This window comes from Lactuca virosa, chromosome 9, assembly GCF_052849685.1.
Source record: "Lactuca virosa cultivar CGN04683 chromosome 9, Lactuca_virosa_CGN04683_v6, whole genome shotgun sequence".
Classification (NCBI taxonomy): Eukaryota; Viridiplantae; Streptophyta; class Magnoliopsida; order Asterales; family Asteraceae; genus Lactuca; species Lactuca virosa.
In genome coordinates, this window is record NC_136434.1 from 49,222,758 (window position 1) to 49,243,991 (window position 21,234).

The 21,234-nt window shown below is 37.3% G+C and overlaps 1 protein-coding gene across 1 annotated transcript; it reads right to left on the reverse strand.

The window, feature by feature from the left end:
• Positions 1 to 15,823: 15,823 nt before the first annotated feature.
• LOC145137939 (importin subunit beta-1) lies at positions 15,824 to 20,303 on the reverse strand. The gene is made up of 3 exons (XM_079072081.1): positions 20,158 to 20,303; positions 16,906 to 19,343; positions 15,824 to 16,829 (listed from the first exon to the last, which is right to left on the reverse strand). The coding sequence occupies exons 2-3, from the start codon at positions 19,323 to 19,325 to the stop codon at positions 16,631 to 16,633; spliced, it is 2,619 nt and encodes an 872-aa protein (XP_078928207.1). The 5' UTR covers positions 19,326 to 19,343; positions 20,158 to 20,303; the 3' UTR covers positions 15,824 to 16,630.
• Between the last annotated feature and the right edge of the window lie 931 nt (positions 20,304 to 21,234).

A 21,234-nucleotide genomic window follows, 5' to 3' on the forward strand; every position in this document is an offset into this window, starting at 1 on the left:
ATATCTATTTGCTTGGTGTTGCTGAATCAGCAATGATTTGGAACGATAGTGAAGCAAATTTGATTAGAAGATCAACTTCCCAAAAACTTTATGGACAGTGACAATGGTGACACTGGAAATCCAGAAAAAGCATTCTCTTCCTAATGGAAAGGGATTGGCCATAGTCAACCCGGTTGACCAAATGGTAAAGAGAAAGGCTAAGTCTGAGATAGTCCCATTACCAAAGGGTCCATATGTTTATTTTGCCAAAGGAAGGGGCGTTGATTGCAAAGCTGCCAAATTTACCTAAGGATGTTAAAGTCAATAAGTTTGACTCTACATCAGGTAGAGCCCATTATCTAACTCTGTTAAGTTCTATTCTGAGATCCTCATTACATGATGTGACTGGGTCACATGTTGATGTTTTAAGAATCAAAGAATAGAGAGAAATATTAAAGGAAGTATATGCTGATTCTGATCGCGAAGGTGGATTTCGATCGCATCAGAATTTTGAGCAGTTGCTTAAGAAGTTATGATATATTGCTAAGGAATAGATAACAACAATTTTCCATGTGGATTGTAAGGATAAGTTTTTCCGCAAAGTTTTAAAATAAAAGAAAATTGTTTAATTTTATTTATTTGAAGTATCCTTACAATGGCATTTGTGGAAAATTGTTGCTTATATGATTCCACTGACAGCAATATTGGAAAATGGATTTGATTCTTTCATTTGTGGTAGTGTCTAAATTTACCAAATCAGGAAAGTTCCTCATCACCCAAGTTTCAATTGGACCGAAACTTGGAATCATGCAAGTTGAATAGTATGATGAATGAGAACTTTCAAGCATTGGAAAATCAAGACTAATTACTTGTTCACATGGATGTGTGAGTCAAGTGAAGGACTAAAGGGATCGAGTACACATTCTTGTGCACTGGTCATGTCCACCACAAAGCTCGTTAAGACTATTTGATTTACTAAAGTTTAGTAAATATAGTTATACTTACAAGTTTAAGTATAATTATGAAACATTGGAAAAGTCTCAATGTATGGCAGAACGAATGGGAAGAATCAAATTAGGCAGAAAGATAAAAGTTTCTCAAATCTGAAAAGATGGGAGAGTACTTTAGTATCATGTTTGTGATCATCTTAATGATTTAGAAATCATATCACAATTAGTCCTCTAAAGGTCATCTTAGTGCATTCTTATGACTAAGAAGAGGAGTCATGAATTGTTGAAATGGTTAGATCAGGAAGATGAGTCATACTTCGTTCCAAAACAATTCTTAGAGTCATACTCCAAGATTGTAACTTGAGTGACATATCTTAAAGAAAGGTTTAAAACACTTGTCAAATGTAAGAGTAAAAGTGTCCTACTCTTGTACATTTGAAATTGGTAAGTTGTTATGTTTTGGATAAAACAAAGACCAACTAAGGCCAATTGTGTGAAGTGTTTGTCTTGATAAAGAATCCGCACTATCTCTTGAATATTTGGCAAGATAGTCTTATATGTCAAGAGGATAGTGGGAGTCTTAAAGATCCTAAAAAGAATTTCAAGAACTAATCAAGAATAAAACCTGAGGTTCTTCACTAGCACACGACTTGAGGTTTATAACCTATCGTGTTGACATATTATGTGCCCATTCCAGTTAAAGTTGGCTTTGCATAGGAGTTCTGAAAGTTCTCAATTGGTTGCATAACAACTTGGAAGCAATGGCAGGCCCTGTACTGCCAGGTGGCAAGAAGTTAAGATTGCATAAGTTCAGTCCATATGAGTTTGGATTTGTCATTATTCTTGTCTTGTGACTATGGTTTTGACGATTCACATGGATAAGAACACATACACCATAAAATCTAAGGGTCATAAGGTTTCTCTCCGATTCATGAAAATGATGGTGAGGAAACACTTCCACCAAGTAGATTTGAAGCAGATGGCAAAAGGTCTAAACAATTGAGACTATGATTACGGCATCCCTTTTCATAGTTCTGAAATTGTTTAGACACACATGCATGCTATCTAAGGACAGGTGTATGATTTTGATAAAGTTTTATCAAAGCATATCGTATCAGAAATCTGAACTTTGGTAAGAAAGTCAATAAAGTATTGATTTCTAGAAGTCCAGCTGATTTCTGAGTACATGTCAAAGCTAGTGGGAGCATAAGTGTTATGCTAATAATCATCATGTTAGTGGGAGCATGATAATTATTGTTAGTGTTGCAAGTTAGCAATGTTAGTTATAGAAAACAAAAGTTTCAATTCGTGAGGCTGCAGGGATTGAAAAAGTTGTTTTGCTATAATTAAGGGAGAGGATATACTTCATTTCAGTTCTAAAGGTTTAGATTGAGACCTTAATCATCTTTAGTCAAGAATATATATATGAATTTCATGTTGGATTGGTTCAACTTAAGGAGATTCTATATATTGCGTTCTCAAAATTCGATTATGATTACGGCATCCCTCTTCATAGTCAAATTTTGAAAACATGGCAAATAAAAATATTGTAGCAAAAGACTGGTCTAGAATCATGTCTTTATGTGAGACATCATGAATCGTGTACCATTTGCTTTGGGTACAGGATCGATTGCATGTGCTATAATATTTGTCATTTCTAAATTTTTCCAAATGCCCAGAGGCATTAAGAAGGGAAAAGGTCTAGAATTGGATATGACTAAAATGATTAAGCAATTGTCGAGGACAATCTGAGGTTTACCAAAGATTGGTTGCTCAGGGACAGTTGGAAGTATAGTGCTAATTTTGGAAGGACCATATTGACATATTCTGAAAAGAGGCATCTCTTATTCAGAAGTGATAGTCAAAATGAGAATATGGAGTTGTCTCCATAGGTGGAAGTTATCTATGTAAGATTAGAAAACTTAATGCAAGAAGCATGTCCAAAGCAATGTACTTTGAATATGAGACTTAGTTTCCATGGAGTTGATCTCCATTGGAATACCTTATAATGACTGTTGACAAGTCTTTGTGACTTTGTACATATTCATTACAGGAGGGTCAGTGCATATAAGTTTAAAATCTAAACAGATTTCGATAAATGAGAGGAATTTGAAATTCTCACATTTTTCGATAAGGATTTGGGAGTGTGAAATTAGAATCATTGAAATTATGTTCAATTGGTTTATTTCACAAAGTAAGGATCATAGACAAACATAGAGTGCATACTTGGTGTATGGCAAAGCTATTGTTTAAGAAAAACATAGTGTACATGCTTGGAGCATGGGACAACTAGTGTTTTTAATTCAAGTATAAAGTTGATAAAACCGAAACAATGAATAATGAGTAATCAGTATGGTGATAAATAAAAGTGTTTATTTATATTCATAGGGTTTGATACCATATTTGATTCATTTATTCTTGTGTTTCACTTTGCATGTTTTGACTTCCAGAATAACTAAGTCACTCTTCCTGAATGATTAAGTTATTCAAACCATCCACAGTCGGTCATATGTTGGAAGTAGATATGAATCAAGACTGTCATGGGTTGGTTTGTAGAGGTCCAAGTTGGTGGACAAAGTGGTGCTACAACACTCATGAGTGCTCATAAGTTCTGAGTATTGGATTTAACCCGCGCTCATTTGAATCACTTCATGGATTTTATCACGAGTGATCATGAGACGATAATATCTTATATTCTTCAAACCTAGAGATATGAGTTGTTACTATGAGTTGGTTATACATTGATTGCACGAAAACGCATTTGGTAACTCGATGTTATAAAACGTGCCTTTGTGTATGATTCAACAAGTAGTAGAACAAACCATATGAGTCAAAGTTTATCCATTCCTTTTACCTTCGGGATAAAAGTGATATCTGTGGGCCCCTCGATGATTTAGCGATGACACATGTGAGTGCTTGGCCAAGCCAGGACTGATTTGATTTGTTCAATCAGTCAGTCATCATAAATCGAAAACCGGGAAACAACAAATGGACAGAGAGAATGATTATAATCCATGTCTCAGTCCATATGATATCTAGAATGGAGGAATATATGATCCCTTATCTAATGGACAAGTCATTGACAAGGTCAGAGTTCGACAGCGGATTTAAGAGCTACGATTGCAAGTTAGGTTTTGAAGTCATACTCAATAATAGTTTTAGACTTATCCAAGTGGGAGACTGTTGGATTAATGTCTAAGTCCATAACTATATTTGGTATGTACTTGACCCGACCCGGCATGGTCCATTTGGGTTGCACTTCACCGGCACAATTTATATGGATAGTCTTTTGAGAATAGTATATTTATGATTTATATTAATATATTATAAGTTCTAATATATTAATATGGAATCATATTATTTAATTAGTATGGATCAAGAATTAATTTAGAATTAATTAAGTGATCAAAAAGAACTAATTAAATATGGACTCTTATATATATGGAATGGGCCAAGTTCATTTAGGTTGGGCTAAGCTTTCATGGATGGTCCATGGAGCTTTTAACCCATGGATCCTATGTAAATGAAAGGTCATGGGTATTAGGGTTTACATGGATGTAACCCTAATCCTCCATAATATATAAAGGGGTCCTTGGCTCACAAAATTGGCACAAGTGTGTGAAAATAAGAGTGGGCCGATTTTAGTGTGCATACATATTCTCTCAAGTTCTTCCAAGGTGTTTTGGTGATTTGTGATTCCATTTGAGGCTTCCGCACTATTGGGGCTAAGCTCTTAAAGCTTGAAGACATCAAGCTACATCAAAAGGTATGTCATCTAACTAGAACTTTGTAGTATAGGTGCTTCATAATATGCAAGTTAGGATGAAACCTTGGAATAGTTAATATTTGCATGTATAATAGAGAAAACATAGATCCAAGGTTTATAGGGTTGTATGTACACCATAGGAGTGTTAGAATGCTCAAAACCCAACACTAACGACATATTCATAGGCTGTACTCTTACCCTAGACAATTATTCATTTCCTATCAATCTTATGCCTGTGTCCATCAAGAGTTTCGATGTCATTATCGGCATGGACTGGCTAAGCTCCAATCGTGCTGATATTCTTTGCTTCGAGAAGGTTATCCGTCTCAATCTTCCCTCTGGCGAAGCTCTCATGATTTACGGAGATAAGCCTAGCTCGAACCTCCGTATTATTTCATGCATCAAAGCTCGGAAGTATCTACGAAAGGAGTGTCATGCATTTCTAGCTCACGTTATAGACGTGACGCAAAAAGTTAGAGACCTCGAGAGTTTTCCCGAAGTCTGCAACTTCCCTGATGTCTTCCCTGAAGATCTCCCAGGAATCCCTCCCGAACGCCAAGTCGAGTTTCGTATCGACTTAATCCCCGGAGCTACTCCTGTAGCTAAATCTCCTTACCGCTTAGCGCCAGCGGAAATGCAAGAATTATCCAGTCAGCTCAATGAGCTGATCAGTAAGGGATTCATAAGGCCGAGTTCCTCACCCTGGGGAGCTCCGATCTTATTCGTGAAAAAGAAAGATGGATCCTTTTGGATGTGCATTGACTACCGAGAGCTGAATAAGCTGACTATCAAGAACCGATATCCCTTACCCAGAATCGATGATCTCTTCGACCAACTTCAGGGAGCCAGTTATTTCTCAAAGATAGATCTAAGATCAGGGTACCATCAGTTGCGAGTTCATGAGAATGATGTGCCCAAAACAGCATTCCGAACTCGCTATGGACACTATGAGTTTGTAGTAATGCCCTTTGGTCTAACCAACGCACCGGCAGTATTCATGGACCTGATGAATCGGGTGTGCCGCCCTTTCTTAGACAAGTTCATGATTGTGTTCATCGACGATATACTTGTCTATTCGCGGAGTGAGAATGATCATAAACAGCACTTAAGGCAGGTGTTGGAAACATTAAGGGCAGAAAAGCTATACGCGAAATTCTCGAAGTGCGAATTCTGGATCAGGAAGGTGAATTTCCTTGGACACGTGATTAGCAAGGAAGGAATACACTTGGACCCTTCCAAGATCAAGGCGATTGAGAACTGGTCTGCACCGAAGACACCCACAGAAATCCGGCAATTCTTGGGTCTCGCGGGCTATTATCGCAGGTTCATCCAGAACTTCTCCAGAATCGCTAAGCCCTTAACTACCCTGACGCAAAAAGGGGTAACATTTAGTTGGGGAGTCAAGCAAGACACTGCGTTTCAAACATTGAAGTAGGCCCTATGCAGCGCACCTATCTTGTCCCTGCCCAAAGGGACAGAAGACTTCGTTGTCTACTGTGATGCATCCAATCAGGGCCTAGGGTGTGTGCTCATGCAGAGAGGAAAGGTCATCGCCTATGCCTCGAGGCAGTTGAAAACACACGAAGTCAATTACACAACTCACGATTTAGAGTTGGGAGCAGTGGTCTTTGTGTTAAAGATCTGGAGACACTATCTCTATGGAACCAAGTGCACTATCTTCACCGACCATAAGAGCTTGCAACATATTTTCGATCAAAAGGAGTTAAACATGAGACAACGGCGATGGGTAGAATTACTCAGTGACTACGAATGCGAAATTTGCTATCATCCCGGGAAGGCCAATGTGGTAGCAGATGCCCTCAGTCGAAAGGAGTATTCAGGACGTAAGGTGAAGGCACTAACAATGACCATCCATTCCCATTTAACCGCGCAAATCAGAGAGGCTCAGCTGGAAGCCTTAAAACCCGAGAACGTGGCAAGTGAGTCACTGCGAGGAATGGACAAGAACTTGGAGGTCAAAGGAGACGGAGTGTACTATTTCATGAACCGGATCTGGACCCCAAAGTTCGGCGGGTACAGAGAGGTTGTCATGAATGAGGCTCACAAGACGAAATACTCCGTTCATCCAGGTTCGGATAAGATGTACTTGGATCTCAAACAGCTCTATTGGTGGCCAAACATGAAAGCAGAGATCGCTACCTTCGTGGGCAAGTGCCTGACTTGCGCCAAGGTGAAGGTCGAATATCAGAAGCCCTCAGGTCTACTTCAACAAACGGAAATACCTGAGTGGAAGTGGGAAAGGATAACCATGGATTTTATCACCAAGTTACCCAGATCTCCGAGTGGGCACGATGCCATCTGGGTAATTGTCGATCGATTAACGAAGTCCGCCCACTTCCTGCCAATCATAGAAAACTTCAAGATGGAGAGACTCACCCGAATCTACATTCAAGAGATAGTTCGCCTTCATGGTGTACCTGCATCCATTATCTCCGATCGAGATAGCAGGTTTACATCGAGGTTCTGGCAGTCTCTACAGAAGGCTCTTGGAACTAAATTGGATATGAGCACGGCTTATCATCCGCAGACTGATGGACAGAGTGAGAGAACAATTCAGACATTGGAAGATATGTTGAGAGCCTGCGTCATCGATTTTGGCGTGTCATGGCACACTCATCTTCCTTTGGTTGAATTTTCCTACAACAACAGCTACCATACCAGCATCAAGGCTGCGTCATTTGAAGCCCTCTATGGCCGTAAGTGCAGATCCCCTCTATGATGGGCTGAGGTGGGTGACACGCAGCTAGCCAGGGGTCAAGCCCCCGACAGCACTCTCACTGGTCCTGAAATTATCCGAGAAACAACCGAAAAGATTGTGCAAATCCAAGAACAACTGAAAGCCTCTCGAGATAGACAAAAGAGCTACGCCGATAAGAGACGAAAACCCTTGGAGTTCCAGGTTGGTGACCGCGTCCTTCTGAAGGTCTCACCCTGGAAAGGCATGATACGTTTTGGGAAACGTGGAAAGCTAAACCCAAGGTACATTGGACCGTTCGAAATCCTTGCTAGGATCGGTCCCGTGGCATACAAACTTCAGTTACCCCGAGAGCTCAGCAACATCCATCCTGTCTTCCACGTGTCGAACCTAAAGAAGTGTCTGTCCGATGAGACACTTGTGATGCCTCTCGACGAGATTGAAATCAACGAGAACCTCAACTTCGTGGAAGAACCTGTCGAAATCATGGATCGGGAAGTCAAACGAACGAAACAAAGTCGCATCCCGATAGTGAAGGTTCGCTGGAATGCCAAGCGGGGACCTGAATTCACTTGGGAGCGCGAAGATCAGATGAAACAGAAGTATCCGCATCTTTTCCCTAATCCATGACTTGTGTTCTGCGTTCAAATTTCGGGACGAAATTCCCTCTAACGGGGAGATGATGTGACAACCCGAAACTTTGTCCGTTTCCGTTACGCGAGTTTCGTTAATAAAATTTCGAATTTGTTAACTTTTTCGTCAAACTTTTGATTTAGAAAATAATCTAGTTATATTCAATTAAATTATTTACGAGTTGGAACCAAAAATCGCGCAGAAACCCGAATATCTCGAAAAATCAAACATTTGCGGTCTAAATGAGATTATGACCGTAAACCCGTTTACGACCGTAAACCCGTTTACGGTCAGCATAAAGTGGACCCCCCCCCCCCCCACAACGCCCCTATAAATACGACACCCCCATCTTCATTAGAACATTTCTGGACAAAAAACTCTCTCCTTCTCTCTCTAAGAATCTTAACCGTAAACACTCAAAACGCCTTCAAGCTTCGGAAAACATCGAGAAACCACGTTTGGAGTCACTTGGAAACGCCTGGAAACGATTATCTCTTCGAAATCAGCAAGCAGAACCATTTTTCTTGAGTTTACGGTCCACCTTCAAGAACCGTAAACCCTGTTCTGGAGTTTACGGTCCAACCTTCAGAAACCGTAAACTCTGTTCTTGAGTTTACGGTCCGAGTCTTCAAGAACCGTAAACTCTGTTCTTGAGTTTACGACCGTAAACTCACCGAGCATTCAGAAACCGTAAACTACTCTTCGACCGTAAACACCTTTTTAGTGGTGTTTTGACTGAAAACTCACCTTCTTCGATTCGATCAAATCCCGGTAACATTCCTCAACCGATTTCAAGTGTACCTCTAACACGTTATCTAACGAAATCGCTAATTTAGATACATATACATATTTATTTGATATTAGGATTCCGTTAAGTGTCGCGTGCAACAACTCGAGGATCTTCATTTCAGTCAACAATTTCACAACAAGAACTGTGAGTTCATACCCCTATATTTTTCCATATTTTCAATGTTTTCAGGGGGGAATACAAGCTAAACATAAATGTTTTCAAAACTTATGCAAATCTCATACTTTAACCCTTTTGTGATGTGTTGAGCATAAGGGACGTTTTCACAAAAATTTGCATAGTTTTCCGGACACGCTATTCACTATTCATGCAAACTATAATCGGTATAGTTTGGGATTTTTCTAAAAATATAACAAGTACAGAAACTTTCACTGTTAAACATATGCACTGAGACAGAAACCATTTACAGTTTACATCACCACTTTATCATGGTATTCATAACTATAATTATCATTATATACGGTATACATACGGATTTTCACTACGGTAGAACGCTACTACACTACATGTAAACTAGATTGTACGATACTGTGAGGCGCTACTTCACTACTGTACCCTTAGGTGTACAGAGATAAATCCTACCACTGTATAACCAGAGTCTCCTGGAGGGAGAGCGTGAGATTTGTGAATAGATCTATTCGGGACTGACAATCCCACATCTGGACTGCTAGCTATAGTTAGGCGGGCACGTCTGAGATGTACAAATGTCATCTAACTCGACGCCTGAAGAACGTTGGAAAGGTCTCTAGTCATATCAAGCATGGTTATACGACTCACAATATGTATAAATCACCTTTAGTTTACAACTTAACACTCTTCAACAGTTCTATTTTTACTAAATATAACTGATACACACTACGTATTCTGGCTAAAGCCAGGGTTTTTCAAACATAACCGATTATGCAATGGGTTCACATATAAAATACTTACACTTCATGATTAGTTTTAGCTAGTCGCATGAGGTAGTATTTTCGCATATCACTACAGTTTTCAGTAACGAACATTCATGGTTTTATACGAAATCGATAACGCTACCTTTTCACTAAAGAAAATATCGGATTTTCTTGGAAACATACAGATATTCATGGTTTATTACAGAACTGATAACACTACATTTTCACTAAGGAAAATATCGGATTTTCTTGGAAACATACAGATATTCATGGTTTATTACAGAACTGATAACACTACATTTTCACTAAGGAAAATATCGGATTTTCTTGAAACTATACAAACATTTTCCGAACTCATCAACGATTTTCACTACAAACCACCGCTTATGAACTCACCAGCTTTATGCTGATACTCTTTTAAACTGCTTGTATTCTCAGGAAATCAGTAGACAGGTACTTGCTGGATTTTCGAGGACGGGAGCAATAAGAGTTTTAAGTTTATACTATACAAAGCTATTGAATGTAATTCAAACAACGTTTCAAACTGATGTAAACATTTTTATTTTAGTATGAACTGTACTGGTTGTGTTGCTATGATTGCAATTATTCATTGGTTGTGATGCTACACATGACGTCCTCCGCCCCCGGAACGTTTCCGCCATCGGTTTCGGGGTGTGACAATTAATCCAGACAAGAACTCGCGGTCCTACTCGGCGAGTCTGGACGTCTACTCACCGAGTCCCTCCATAAAACTCAATATAAATGACCTTTATAAAATACCTGGAAATCCGGATGTTACAGCTCCCCGATGATTTCGTTCGTCATTCTGTGGGTGAACTGGAATGTAGTTTTGTGTATCGTTTGTCACACAAACGGATGGGGCCAAATGATGCAACCTTGGCTCCGACCATCGGCTCTCAAGTGTTCACTATCGTCAGAGGAATCTGCAAAGTCACAACAAGCAAGGTCGTCAGTCGTTTCCTCGGAGGAGGTCCCGGGAAGACGCTCCAACGGTCAAGTCAGTGGGAGATATCTGGATGAGAGTGATGAGAACTGAGATAGATCACTTACTTCTCAAGGCGAAAGGGAGGCCCTTTAATACTATGGATCCTCGTTGTTCCATACAGGGAACAAGGATTGCAGTTCCGACAGGATCCATTACTCCGATTGGCTAATCGTGTCCCCTACTGTGTCGAGGCCAACGATTGGCTCAGGCGATAATGCTCTGGGCATACTCTTTGTCGCATGGATCCATTGTATTTGTCCTGTAGCGGGGGTGCTCTTGACGGGGCCAGACCTCTCGCGCGGGTGTCCCACCCTGAGGGAACACCCGGGCGCTGGAGCTCTTGATGGGGTGTCCAGGCTGGGCTAACTGGAGGATCCTTCGACTTGGAGATCTTGCTCCTAGCCCGTGTTAGGAGGCGCGTCATCATAAAGAAATTAAGCACCTTTTTTCATTTTTTACTTATAAAATGCCCATAAAATCTCTATAAAACATGTATAATTTAGCACATATCAGTATTAATCACCATCGGGTGAAGTCTGTTGAATTCAGAAGTTATATAATGTCTCAAACAAGCTCCTCGAGCTTGATATGAGAACTTCTCTATATTAATTACCTCTCTTGGTTTTGTTCCCAGTAATCATGTTTCGGCATTGTTTGTTTGATGCACGAGTGCAGGTCTGATTCTCTTGTCCATATATGTAGATGATGTGATTATTACTAGTGATGACTATGTTGGTATTGAACCTTTAAAGCATGAATTAGCTCATCGATTTTCAATTAAATACTTAGGGACTACATTATTTTTTTAGGTATTGAGTTTACTCAATCTTAGAAGGGTTATCTTTTATTTCAGTCGAAATACATATATGATTTGTTTGAACATGCAGAGCTCACTGACAATTGGACTGTTGACACACCCATTGAAACCAATGTCTAGTATTCTACGACCGATGGTGTTCCTTTATCATATCTAAGCTTATACCATACTATTTTGGTTAATCTGGTTTACCTTACGGCCACTCACCTCGACATAGGTCATGCAGTTCATATGGTTATCCAGTTTGTTAATGCTCTTACTACTATTTATTGGGGAGTTGTTCTTCGTATTTTGGGATATCTTTGTGGGACTTAGTTTTAGAGTCTCTTGTTCCTTTCTACGCCTTCTCTAAAATTGTATGCCTAAAGTGATGTTGATTAGGATAGCGATCCTAATGATCACAAGTCCACCATTGTTTTTTGTATTTTCCTTAGAGATTCATTAATCTCCTAGAAAAGTAATAAGCAAGATGTTTGTTTCTCGCTCTTCCACGGAAGTTGATTATCGTGTATGTTGTGCCTACTTGTGAGATTTCTCGGTTACATTGTCTTTTTGAAGATATGAGTGTTGTTATTTCTCAGCCGACCCACTTACATTGTGACAACAACAGTGCGATGTGGATTGCAAAGAATTTTGTTTTCCAAGAGCTGACAACACATATTAAGATTGACTTTCATTTCACACATCATCATTTTGAGCTTGGAACCATCTACCAACCATATGTGTCATGAGCCTTGCAGATTGTTGATATTTTCATGAAGGATCAACCGATATCTCGATTTCGCTTCTTGATCGACAAACTCTTAATGCTTATTATTGTCTCATTGTGAGTTTGAGGGGAGATGTTATCGTAATAGAGTATTTTAGGCTTATTTTATATCGGGCCTTTTATTTAGCCTTTTAGTTAGGCTAATCCTGAATAGATTTCCTATCTAGTATTATTTATTTTTTGTAATCAATTTTTCCTAGCCGCTTTTTGTAATCAATGTTTCCTTTGAATAATAAACCCTAACCGTTTTTTTGTCTTTGATTATCTATTTACAATTACATATGTCTACTAAACTTTATTCTTACCACATATAACCTTATTTAAGGTCTTGAATTGGTTTTCAAATGCTAAATATCGTTACAAAATGTATTTCTCACATTCATCATTTTTGTCCCACTTTGTAAGAAGTTAAAACTAGATCAACATATCAAAATATATATTATATCTATTGTATAGCCATAGTTCTAAATATATATTTTTCCATTCATACACATCTTACAACTTATTCGGTCATCAAAACATTATAACTTGACCATTGGAGCTTTGGCATTGCTTACAAGTTGCCCTATTTTTAAAATACTATGATGTTGTCCTTGTAAAGTTATCAAATGCTTAGATTTTGAACACTTATTTCTTGCATCAATGTCAATCCTATCATTAAAATATTCTTTTATTCATTCTAAACAATATTATGTAACATAAATCATAGATATCACCATACACAAGTGTCATGCTTGATTTGTCTATATTGCCTCTTTTGTATCGTGACATCTTAAAATTTTAAATTTTAGGACGTTTGAAAGGAGATACCCCCAGCTCAATGGAACTACTTGGTTCCAATCAAGTTGAATTTGTTGCTTGGAGAATACGTTTGAACAAATTACATGCTAAAGTTAATTTTGACAAACAACAAACAGAGGTGGATTCACTTATATGTGTGTTTTGTGATACACATATAAACTTCTACCTCTACTAATAAATTAAACCTAAAAATGACACGTGTCAGTTTTTTAGAATGTCTCTTTGACACGTGGCATTTTTCTATGATTTTTATTATTTCCTTTTTTTGGTAACGAATCAAATTCAATTCAAATTTTAAAAATACAAAATCATATCCTAATAACATTATTATGTTTATTTTGCTTAACAAATTAATTCATAATTACTTACAATCGACAATATCTTGGTTTTTTTTAGATTTAATAATTTTTTTTATCTATATAAAAATTTTAAATATACCAACCGTGGTTTCCACGGGTTATAACCTAGTTGGATAATATTTTATTCTCTTGTCCAATTGCAACATCTATTTGGTGCTAGATTTCCCGATGATGAAATATTGATATCTCGACTGTTTCTAATTTCATGGAGTTCATAGATGGAAAATTCGTATTAGTATTCGTGCGATCCAAAAAAATGTCTTGATGCAGTGATTCTCATGGCCATTTGGACCATTTGGAAATTTCGGAACGAGGCGGTTTTTTGAGCGGTTAAACCAAGAAAAACTATTATTTTTAATAACATTGTCTCGCAATCTTTCTTTTGGATTTTCAATAGAAGTGTTATAAACTATAAATTAATTTGGTTGTTGGCTTCACGACCGGATTAATGTTATTTTTCTTTCTAATACTTCTTATTATTTTAGTCACTTGCTAGTTTTATAAAATCTTACTTGTTCCGAAAATATATGTACATACTATTTGTTGTGTAAAGTTAATGGTGACTCTTTATTAGCTACTAGTTTATAACATGTGGAACCACAGTTACAAAATTAATTAATTTTATAATAAAAACTCAAATTATTAATCATTTATTTTAAATAAATTATTAATTAAGAGATATTTTTTTAGTTATATAAAATTAAAATCGTTGATTTAAATAAATACGTGAAATTATCACCTTATAATCTGTATTAATTTTATTTTAATTTTAATTTTAATGTTATTTTTAGTTTAATATAATTAGAGTGGAAAATTTAAAATGGAAAATCAATTAGTTGACAAATAGCACGTCATTAATTAGGAGGCCAAATAGGATGACACATGACAAAAAAAATAATAAACATATTCTTTTATTACATTTGGGATTACATTGGTTGCAAGGTTTGACTACCTATTCCTCTAGACTCCAAAAAAAAAAAAAAAAAAAAACATGGTGCATTAGTGGTATATGCGAGTAATTGACCTTACATGGAAATGCTTAGTATGTGGTCATCTGCATAAAAAGTTTTAGCACTTACACGTAAGTGTTAATGACTACAAACTTGTGACTATCATTGTTATTTGACCATGACAACTAAACAAAAATTGTGCTATGATATCTAATATTTCAGCAATGCCGAGTTGTCCCTTTTTGTAGGAAAAAGACCTCCAATACATTATTATTTCTTTTAACGGCAAAATATAAATCGAAAAACCTAGCAACACACTAAGTAAAAGGAGTTTAAAAGGAATTTACAAATTACAACATTACAAGGACTATGAAGTCATCCTACCCAATTGATTGTAAGTTTTTTACTCCTATCTTTTAACCAGAAAAAAGCATGTGTGTCAATGAAATCAAGAATAGTTGTCCTTTTCCGTTTCAAAAAGTGTTATTACAAAACCTCCAAATCACCCATGATATTGTAATTTGTAAGTGTAACAACTTGAAAATTTCCTTTGCAAAGATGTAAATCTAAACTGCATCCTCATAATTGACCACAATTGCTGTAAATATTAGTTGCGCTTCCCAAATTTGAAAATCTTGAAAGACCTCCAAAACATATTTAAAAAATTACAAGGGCCAAATTGATAATGGGCAGAGCCATATTCCTTTTAGACAACTTATATTTTTATACAAAAATAACAATCAAACATAAACTTTTCTCAATTTTAACTCGAGACATATTCAAACAATTGATTTTACCAACAAATGGTAATACAAAATACAAGAATCACAATAATTGAACAAAAATATGAAACGTTCTGCAATTTTGCTTTTAAATTCTGTATTTAAGGTCATATTCAAACAATTGACATGACCAACAAATGGTAAATCGAAATACAATAACCAAAAACATTGAACACAAATATGAATCGCGTTGCTATCTAGCCTTGTTCATATCTAAGGCTGTCTTCATTCCACTCGGATCTCGAAATTTTGATCAATTTATCATATTTTTCATTTACAACCTATTAAAAGTGACAAAGTTTGAAATTTTTCATTTTACTTTTTTATCATTTATCATATTATACGCTTTTTCACAGTACAAGTACGAAAAGTTGTTTTTTGGTGAGTTGGAGTTGGGCGTTTTCATCCCACAAACAGTGTGAAGTGACTCGTATACTCTTCTACACGCCACGTTTGTTGTTTTTATTTGTGCAACACTTTTTCAGGAAGCATGATACATTGCACTCACTATATGTGTCGCCATCAACCTTTTCACACCATAACATTAGGCTTTTTTTTTCTAAAATCTAATAAAACCAACAAAAGGGTCGACACTTGAAAAGGTTTATACATGAAAACAAACAAAAAAGCAGTACAAATATTTGATTCCAAATAAAACCCGAACCAAAATTACAAAAAGCAATCAATCTCTCTCCTTACCAACAGTTTGAAAGAAATCTATTCCCACGAACTCTCTTTCATCACAAGCAGTGACATTCTCTGTATAAAATGCCATTTTCTCTCTCTCTCTCTCTCTACAAATCGGGAACCAAAACAGGATTTACACATGATTTTTGACAAAGAAAACTATATGCTTCGAGTTTTTAGACCAGAAAAAAAAAAAACAAACATGATTTCATGAATGCATTGTATTTTCAAATAAATTCAAAAACACCTACCGACGACTGACAAAAAAAAAAACAAAAAAACTAGCTTCCTAAATGTAATGCGGCCAACCCCCTACCTGGCTTTAAATAATGCACATGTGATGTGACCCAGACTCAAAATGAGAAGATAAAAAAAAATATAACGAAATAATAAAAGGAAAGAAAAAATGTATGATGTGATGCAAATGTAAAAGGTAATATACCCCCCCCCCCCCCCCCTCTCCCCCAGACAACCAAAACCACTGTGGACCCCACCAAGACGACACATGACACGGGCTAATTCATTCATTCATGTACTCTTTCTGAGGATTGAATCGAGATACACGATGTGAATTTGAAAAAGAATCAGCCCTTAGCTTGATATTACTATTTCGCCCTTGTCAGCTTGACATGAATGGTGTGATATGACCCGACCCGACCCGACCATATGCATGAAAAGCAAAAAATAATATTATGTACTGCCAGGCAGAGGGACTTAAACGGAAATTGCACGAGAGATTGCGAGCTTGGCCCATTCAGCAGATTCCTTAATCATATGATCATCTGATGACAAACATTCATTCAGAAAATCTTTGCTTGAAAGAGATTGTTGAATCAATGAACCCGCATTGCTTCCAAGAGTATCTGCTAAATCTCCAAGAACACCGATTGCTGTTTTCATCACAACTTCATCCCTGATATCATTATTCAAATACAAATAAATCACATGTCAAAAATAAACACTCAAATACAAATGAAACAAGAACTTACATGTCTTTCTCCATGTACATCAGATCAAGAAACTGAAGGATATGAGGCGCATAAGGAATCAGCAGCTGAGTTTTGGGAGAGTTTTTAAACCCCTGAAAAATCCCTGAATACGCCTCCAAAATCCCATTTCTCAAGAGGTTTGTGTACTCAATCATCTCATCATCAGCACCTGAAGTATGTGAAGACAACTCAGCAGCACTCTGGAGCATAGGCATGGCATACATCAAATACTTCTCAAAATTCTCTCCAATCGCAAGCGAAATATCACCAAAACAAGAAAAAATCGGAGGCTTCACGGATCGATGCAATTGGTTGCTTGACAAATCTTTAAGAAGCTGAGTCATAATCCCATCACACCAAGGCAACACCTTTTCCTCCAAAGCCCTACAAATATCACCCACCACACCTACAGTCACAGCACAGACCTGATACTCTTCAAAATTCTGAAGTCCCATTTCTAAATATTTATAAAAATCCGGCATGAATTTTGCAAAATCAGGACCCGTTGCGTATGCTAGAGCTCCAATTGCAAGCATTGCTTCTTCATGAACAGTGGCACTCCGGGATGCGAAAACCCTAAGAAAAAGATTCATGATTTGATCTGTGTATTGCATGAAGGGGTATCTTGTTGCATCTGATGCTCCGAGTTTTTGAATGATCACCTGCAAACACCCACACAGAAGACCCTGCAACTCATTCTGTTTCTCTCTTTCATCAGAGGAGAGCTTCTGTTCTTCTAAAGTCTGGTGGAGCTCCATCATGATGACAGGGACTAACTGTAACACCATGGGAATCGTTTCATCAGTAGAGCATCTCACAACTTCATTTAATGTTTCATAAGCAGCAGTTCTCAATCTAGACTCGTTAGCATCTTCTCTGTGAGTCACAGTCAAAAGAGACTGAACAATTTCCTGGAAAAATGGAGTCAATGGAGACGAGGGACCCACGTCTTCAAAACCCTGTGCCAGAAAGTACAGGGCCCCACAAGCTTTTTCAGCTACATTTGGAGCATCCTTCATGCTTTGGAGAAGAACAGTGATGATCTGTTGGCAATTTGAAGGGGTGATGATGGGTGTATCCATGGTGGATCCATGAAGAAATTCAAATATTCTTCCGAGTGTCCAAGCTGTGGTGTCTTTTACATGGTTGCTGGGGTCTTTGGTCAAAGCTGTGAGCATGAAATTTAGAGCAACATTGACTAAAGGAGTCAACTGATTGGGTGAAGGACCTTCCAAGATGGATCCAAAAGCATAAGTAGCTCCTTCCCTTTGTCTCCAATCTGGTTTTGTTATGTTTTCTTCAATGAAAGGCATCACAAGTGGAACAATATCATTCCCTACTGTTCTTGCAACTAAACCAAGACAGGTTCCTCCTGCCATTGCAAGATTCCAAGCACCTTCATCTTGATCTTGATCTTCTTCTTGCTTCAACAAAGTCTCTAGCAACATGGGAACAAGTGCAGGGAGAGCCTGTTTTATGAAGTAAAAACAAGGAATGTCTGAGTCAGCAGTAGTGAAGTCGCCTCCATATTCTTCCAAAATATCAATCTCTTCATCACAAATTGAACTCCAGAATTCAATTGCTTGTAAAGCCACTGGCTCTTCGTCTTCTTTAACAGCTTTAGCAGTGATGTTGAAGATATCTTGAATGTAAGGAGCTAGTTTCTCATAGTAGCTAGATGAGATGGAAACCAAACACTCAAAAGCTGCTTGGCGAATCTTTACTTCTGGAGATAAAGTTGCTTCACAAACAACTCTCATAATATAATCACGTTCCATTTCATTGGTGAAATTTGCTTGAGCAAAACCAAGAGCATTGTAAAGTGCTCTAGTTGCAGCAAGTCTGACATCATTACTAGCTTCACTTGCATTCATGCCTTGAACAACAGCTGTCAGGATTTTATTCACATGATCTTGTTCTACAACATCTGGAGAAACTTCTTCACACAAATACCCAAGAGTTTCTAAAGTGGCTTGCTTGACATGAACAGGGACTTGGTGAATGTTTGATAGAAGGGAGCCAATGAGCTCAGGCCATTGTTTTTGTGGAAGCTCTATTCCAGCAACTTTAGCTATAACTTGTGATGCGGTTGATCTTGCCTCATGAACAGGAGAGGTGAGTGTCTGTAATAGGTATGTCTTGATTTGTGATTTAACACCCACATCAAGTGATAACCATCTTTGGATGAGTTCATACTTTCTATGTTGCTCTTTTGCATCTAAAGCATTCTTCAGAATCAAACCAGCTAGTTTACGACTATCAACAGGCTTCTCATCATGAGCAAGTTCTCCAGAGAGAGATAACAGAAATCCAGGTAGATTTTGCTCCTGAAATTGCTTTAAACTCTCTTCAGCATGCTTCCGAACAGATCCATCAACAGCTTGTGCATTCAACAGAATTTGGGTAACTTCCAATGCCATAAATTTTTCTTGCAAACACTGTTTCACCATAAAAACAGGGTAAGATTATTTGAAACTAAAAACACCAAGAACACGTTACAAAAGCAAGATAAAGTCCATATTTCCAACATTTACAAACAACTGAATTTGAAATGTATGCAACTTTTAAAAAATTAGAAAAACAAAAGCCAAACCAATACTTTGTTGCTTAAATCGAGCTCACCTCTGCTAAAAAATTCAAAAAAACTGTCCCCAAAACTAGCACTAATAGCCAAACCAATAGGTTTTCTATAACCTAAATAAGAAACAGAAGTGATAGTAGAGCATTCATTAACCAACTGGCTGCGTTACTTATCAGCAAACCCAATTTACTTTAATCTGAATACAAATTAATCATACAATGTAACTTCGTCACGCCATCAAATAACTTCAAATTAAAGTGGGAGACGTAAAGCATAATTATAGCCTTACAAAAGAAAAACGAGACCATATAGGTCAACCACAATTAAATAACAATTTTATATCCTATGAAATTGACTGTCAACCGTCGGAAAAAGCCCGAAACTTTCTTCTCAAGCCAAACGACCAAAACTTACGATGGTTCAATAGATGACGGGATCTACACGTATAAAAACAAAATCATTGCTACCGCACAGTTTCCAACTACTAACGACTGAAATAAAAACCGATTGCAGAGAAGCGCAGATCAAATAATGAAATTCTGAACTTAAAAGTGATTATTTGACCAGTGTATAGTCAGATCGGAAATCCAACTTTTGTGGACATCAAACCCTAATAAATTGATCAATGAAAGCTAATGAAACGGAATAAAGGGCACAATAACGATAATTACCTGATGATTAACTTATGAACACCTTCCGATCAGCAAACAAAGGCCCAAAAGCGGCGCTTCTGAAACCCTAGACAGAGAGGGAGAGAGAAGACTGGAACTACAAATGCATATCTGTCTATTGAGTTTTGGGAAGTATATGATATTAAAAATAAAGTATTAATTAAGGTAAAGATATATTAAAAAACTAAGGGAGTGGTTAGGTGGTGGAATGACCACTGTAATTACCGAATATATGCAGAAACGAAAAGCTGGAATAGGTTTGTATGGTGACCCCACACGACGATGGTTCATTGTAACAACGGACAGGATTCGATCTAGACAAATCTGACACCTAATGGGCAAAACCAATAATTCTAATGATTTAATTCATAAATAAGTCATCCTACCGTACAAAAGAACAACAAATGTAAATAAAAGCATTTGTTTTTTTGGTTCTTTGTCATTTATACGTGATGTTATCGATAATTGAGATGAGAGCGGTTCAATATCAATCGGCTTTGTATAAATATTTAGATCAAGTTGAACCGGATAGTTCTTCGAAAAAATAGGTTGAACCGATGTGATAAAATTGGTTTATTGGACTTGGATAATTAGATTTCACTAAATCCATTAAAAACAATCTATCTCCAAAGCAAATTGAACAACTCGGTCGATCAAGTTATCCAAAGTGTACACAACTCAAAAATCAAAGACGCACACCACTAGCGAACACGACTTCGACACATACTGATACCTGTCCTACGTCGATCTTCTCAACTTGCAGCTCGATACTTCTAAATTGTTATGTTTATGGTTTTATAATATAGTTTCATTATGATAAAGAATTATGTTTATGGATGTCAAATTATTGGTTTATATATGTATGTAGGAAAATAGAAAAGACAAAAATTATGAAAACTGGTTGAACTGGCGGTCGAACCAGAAACTGGTCACCAAACCAATTCAACTAAAAACCAGTTTTTCAAACATTGTTTATCATACATACTTATAAAGCTAGCATTTTTCATTGAACCTCATGCATTTGAAACTCCCATAAAAATTTGCAAACACCTCATGCATTTGAAACCTCTTATTTTA

Coding starts and splice junctions, on each gene's coding strand:
- LOC145137939 (XM_079072081.1), bottom strand. CDS start 19,325: ATGGCATTGGAAGTTACCCAAATTCTGTTGAATGCACAAGCTGTTGAT. Junction 16,830..16,905: donor ATGTACATGGAGAAAGACAT/GTAAGTTCTTGT, acceptor TAATGATATCAG/GGATGAAGTTGTGATGAAAA.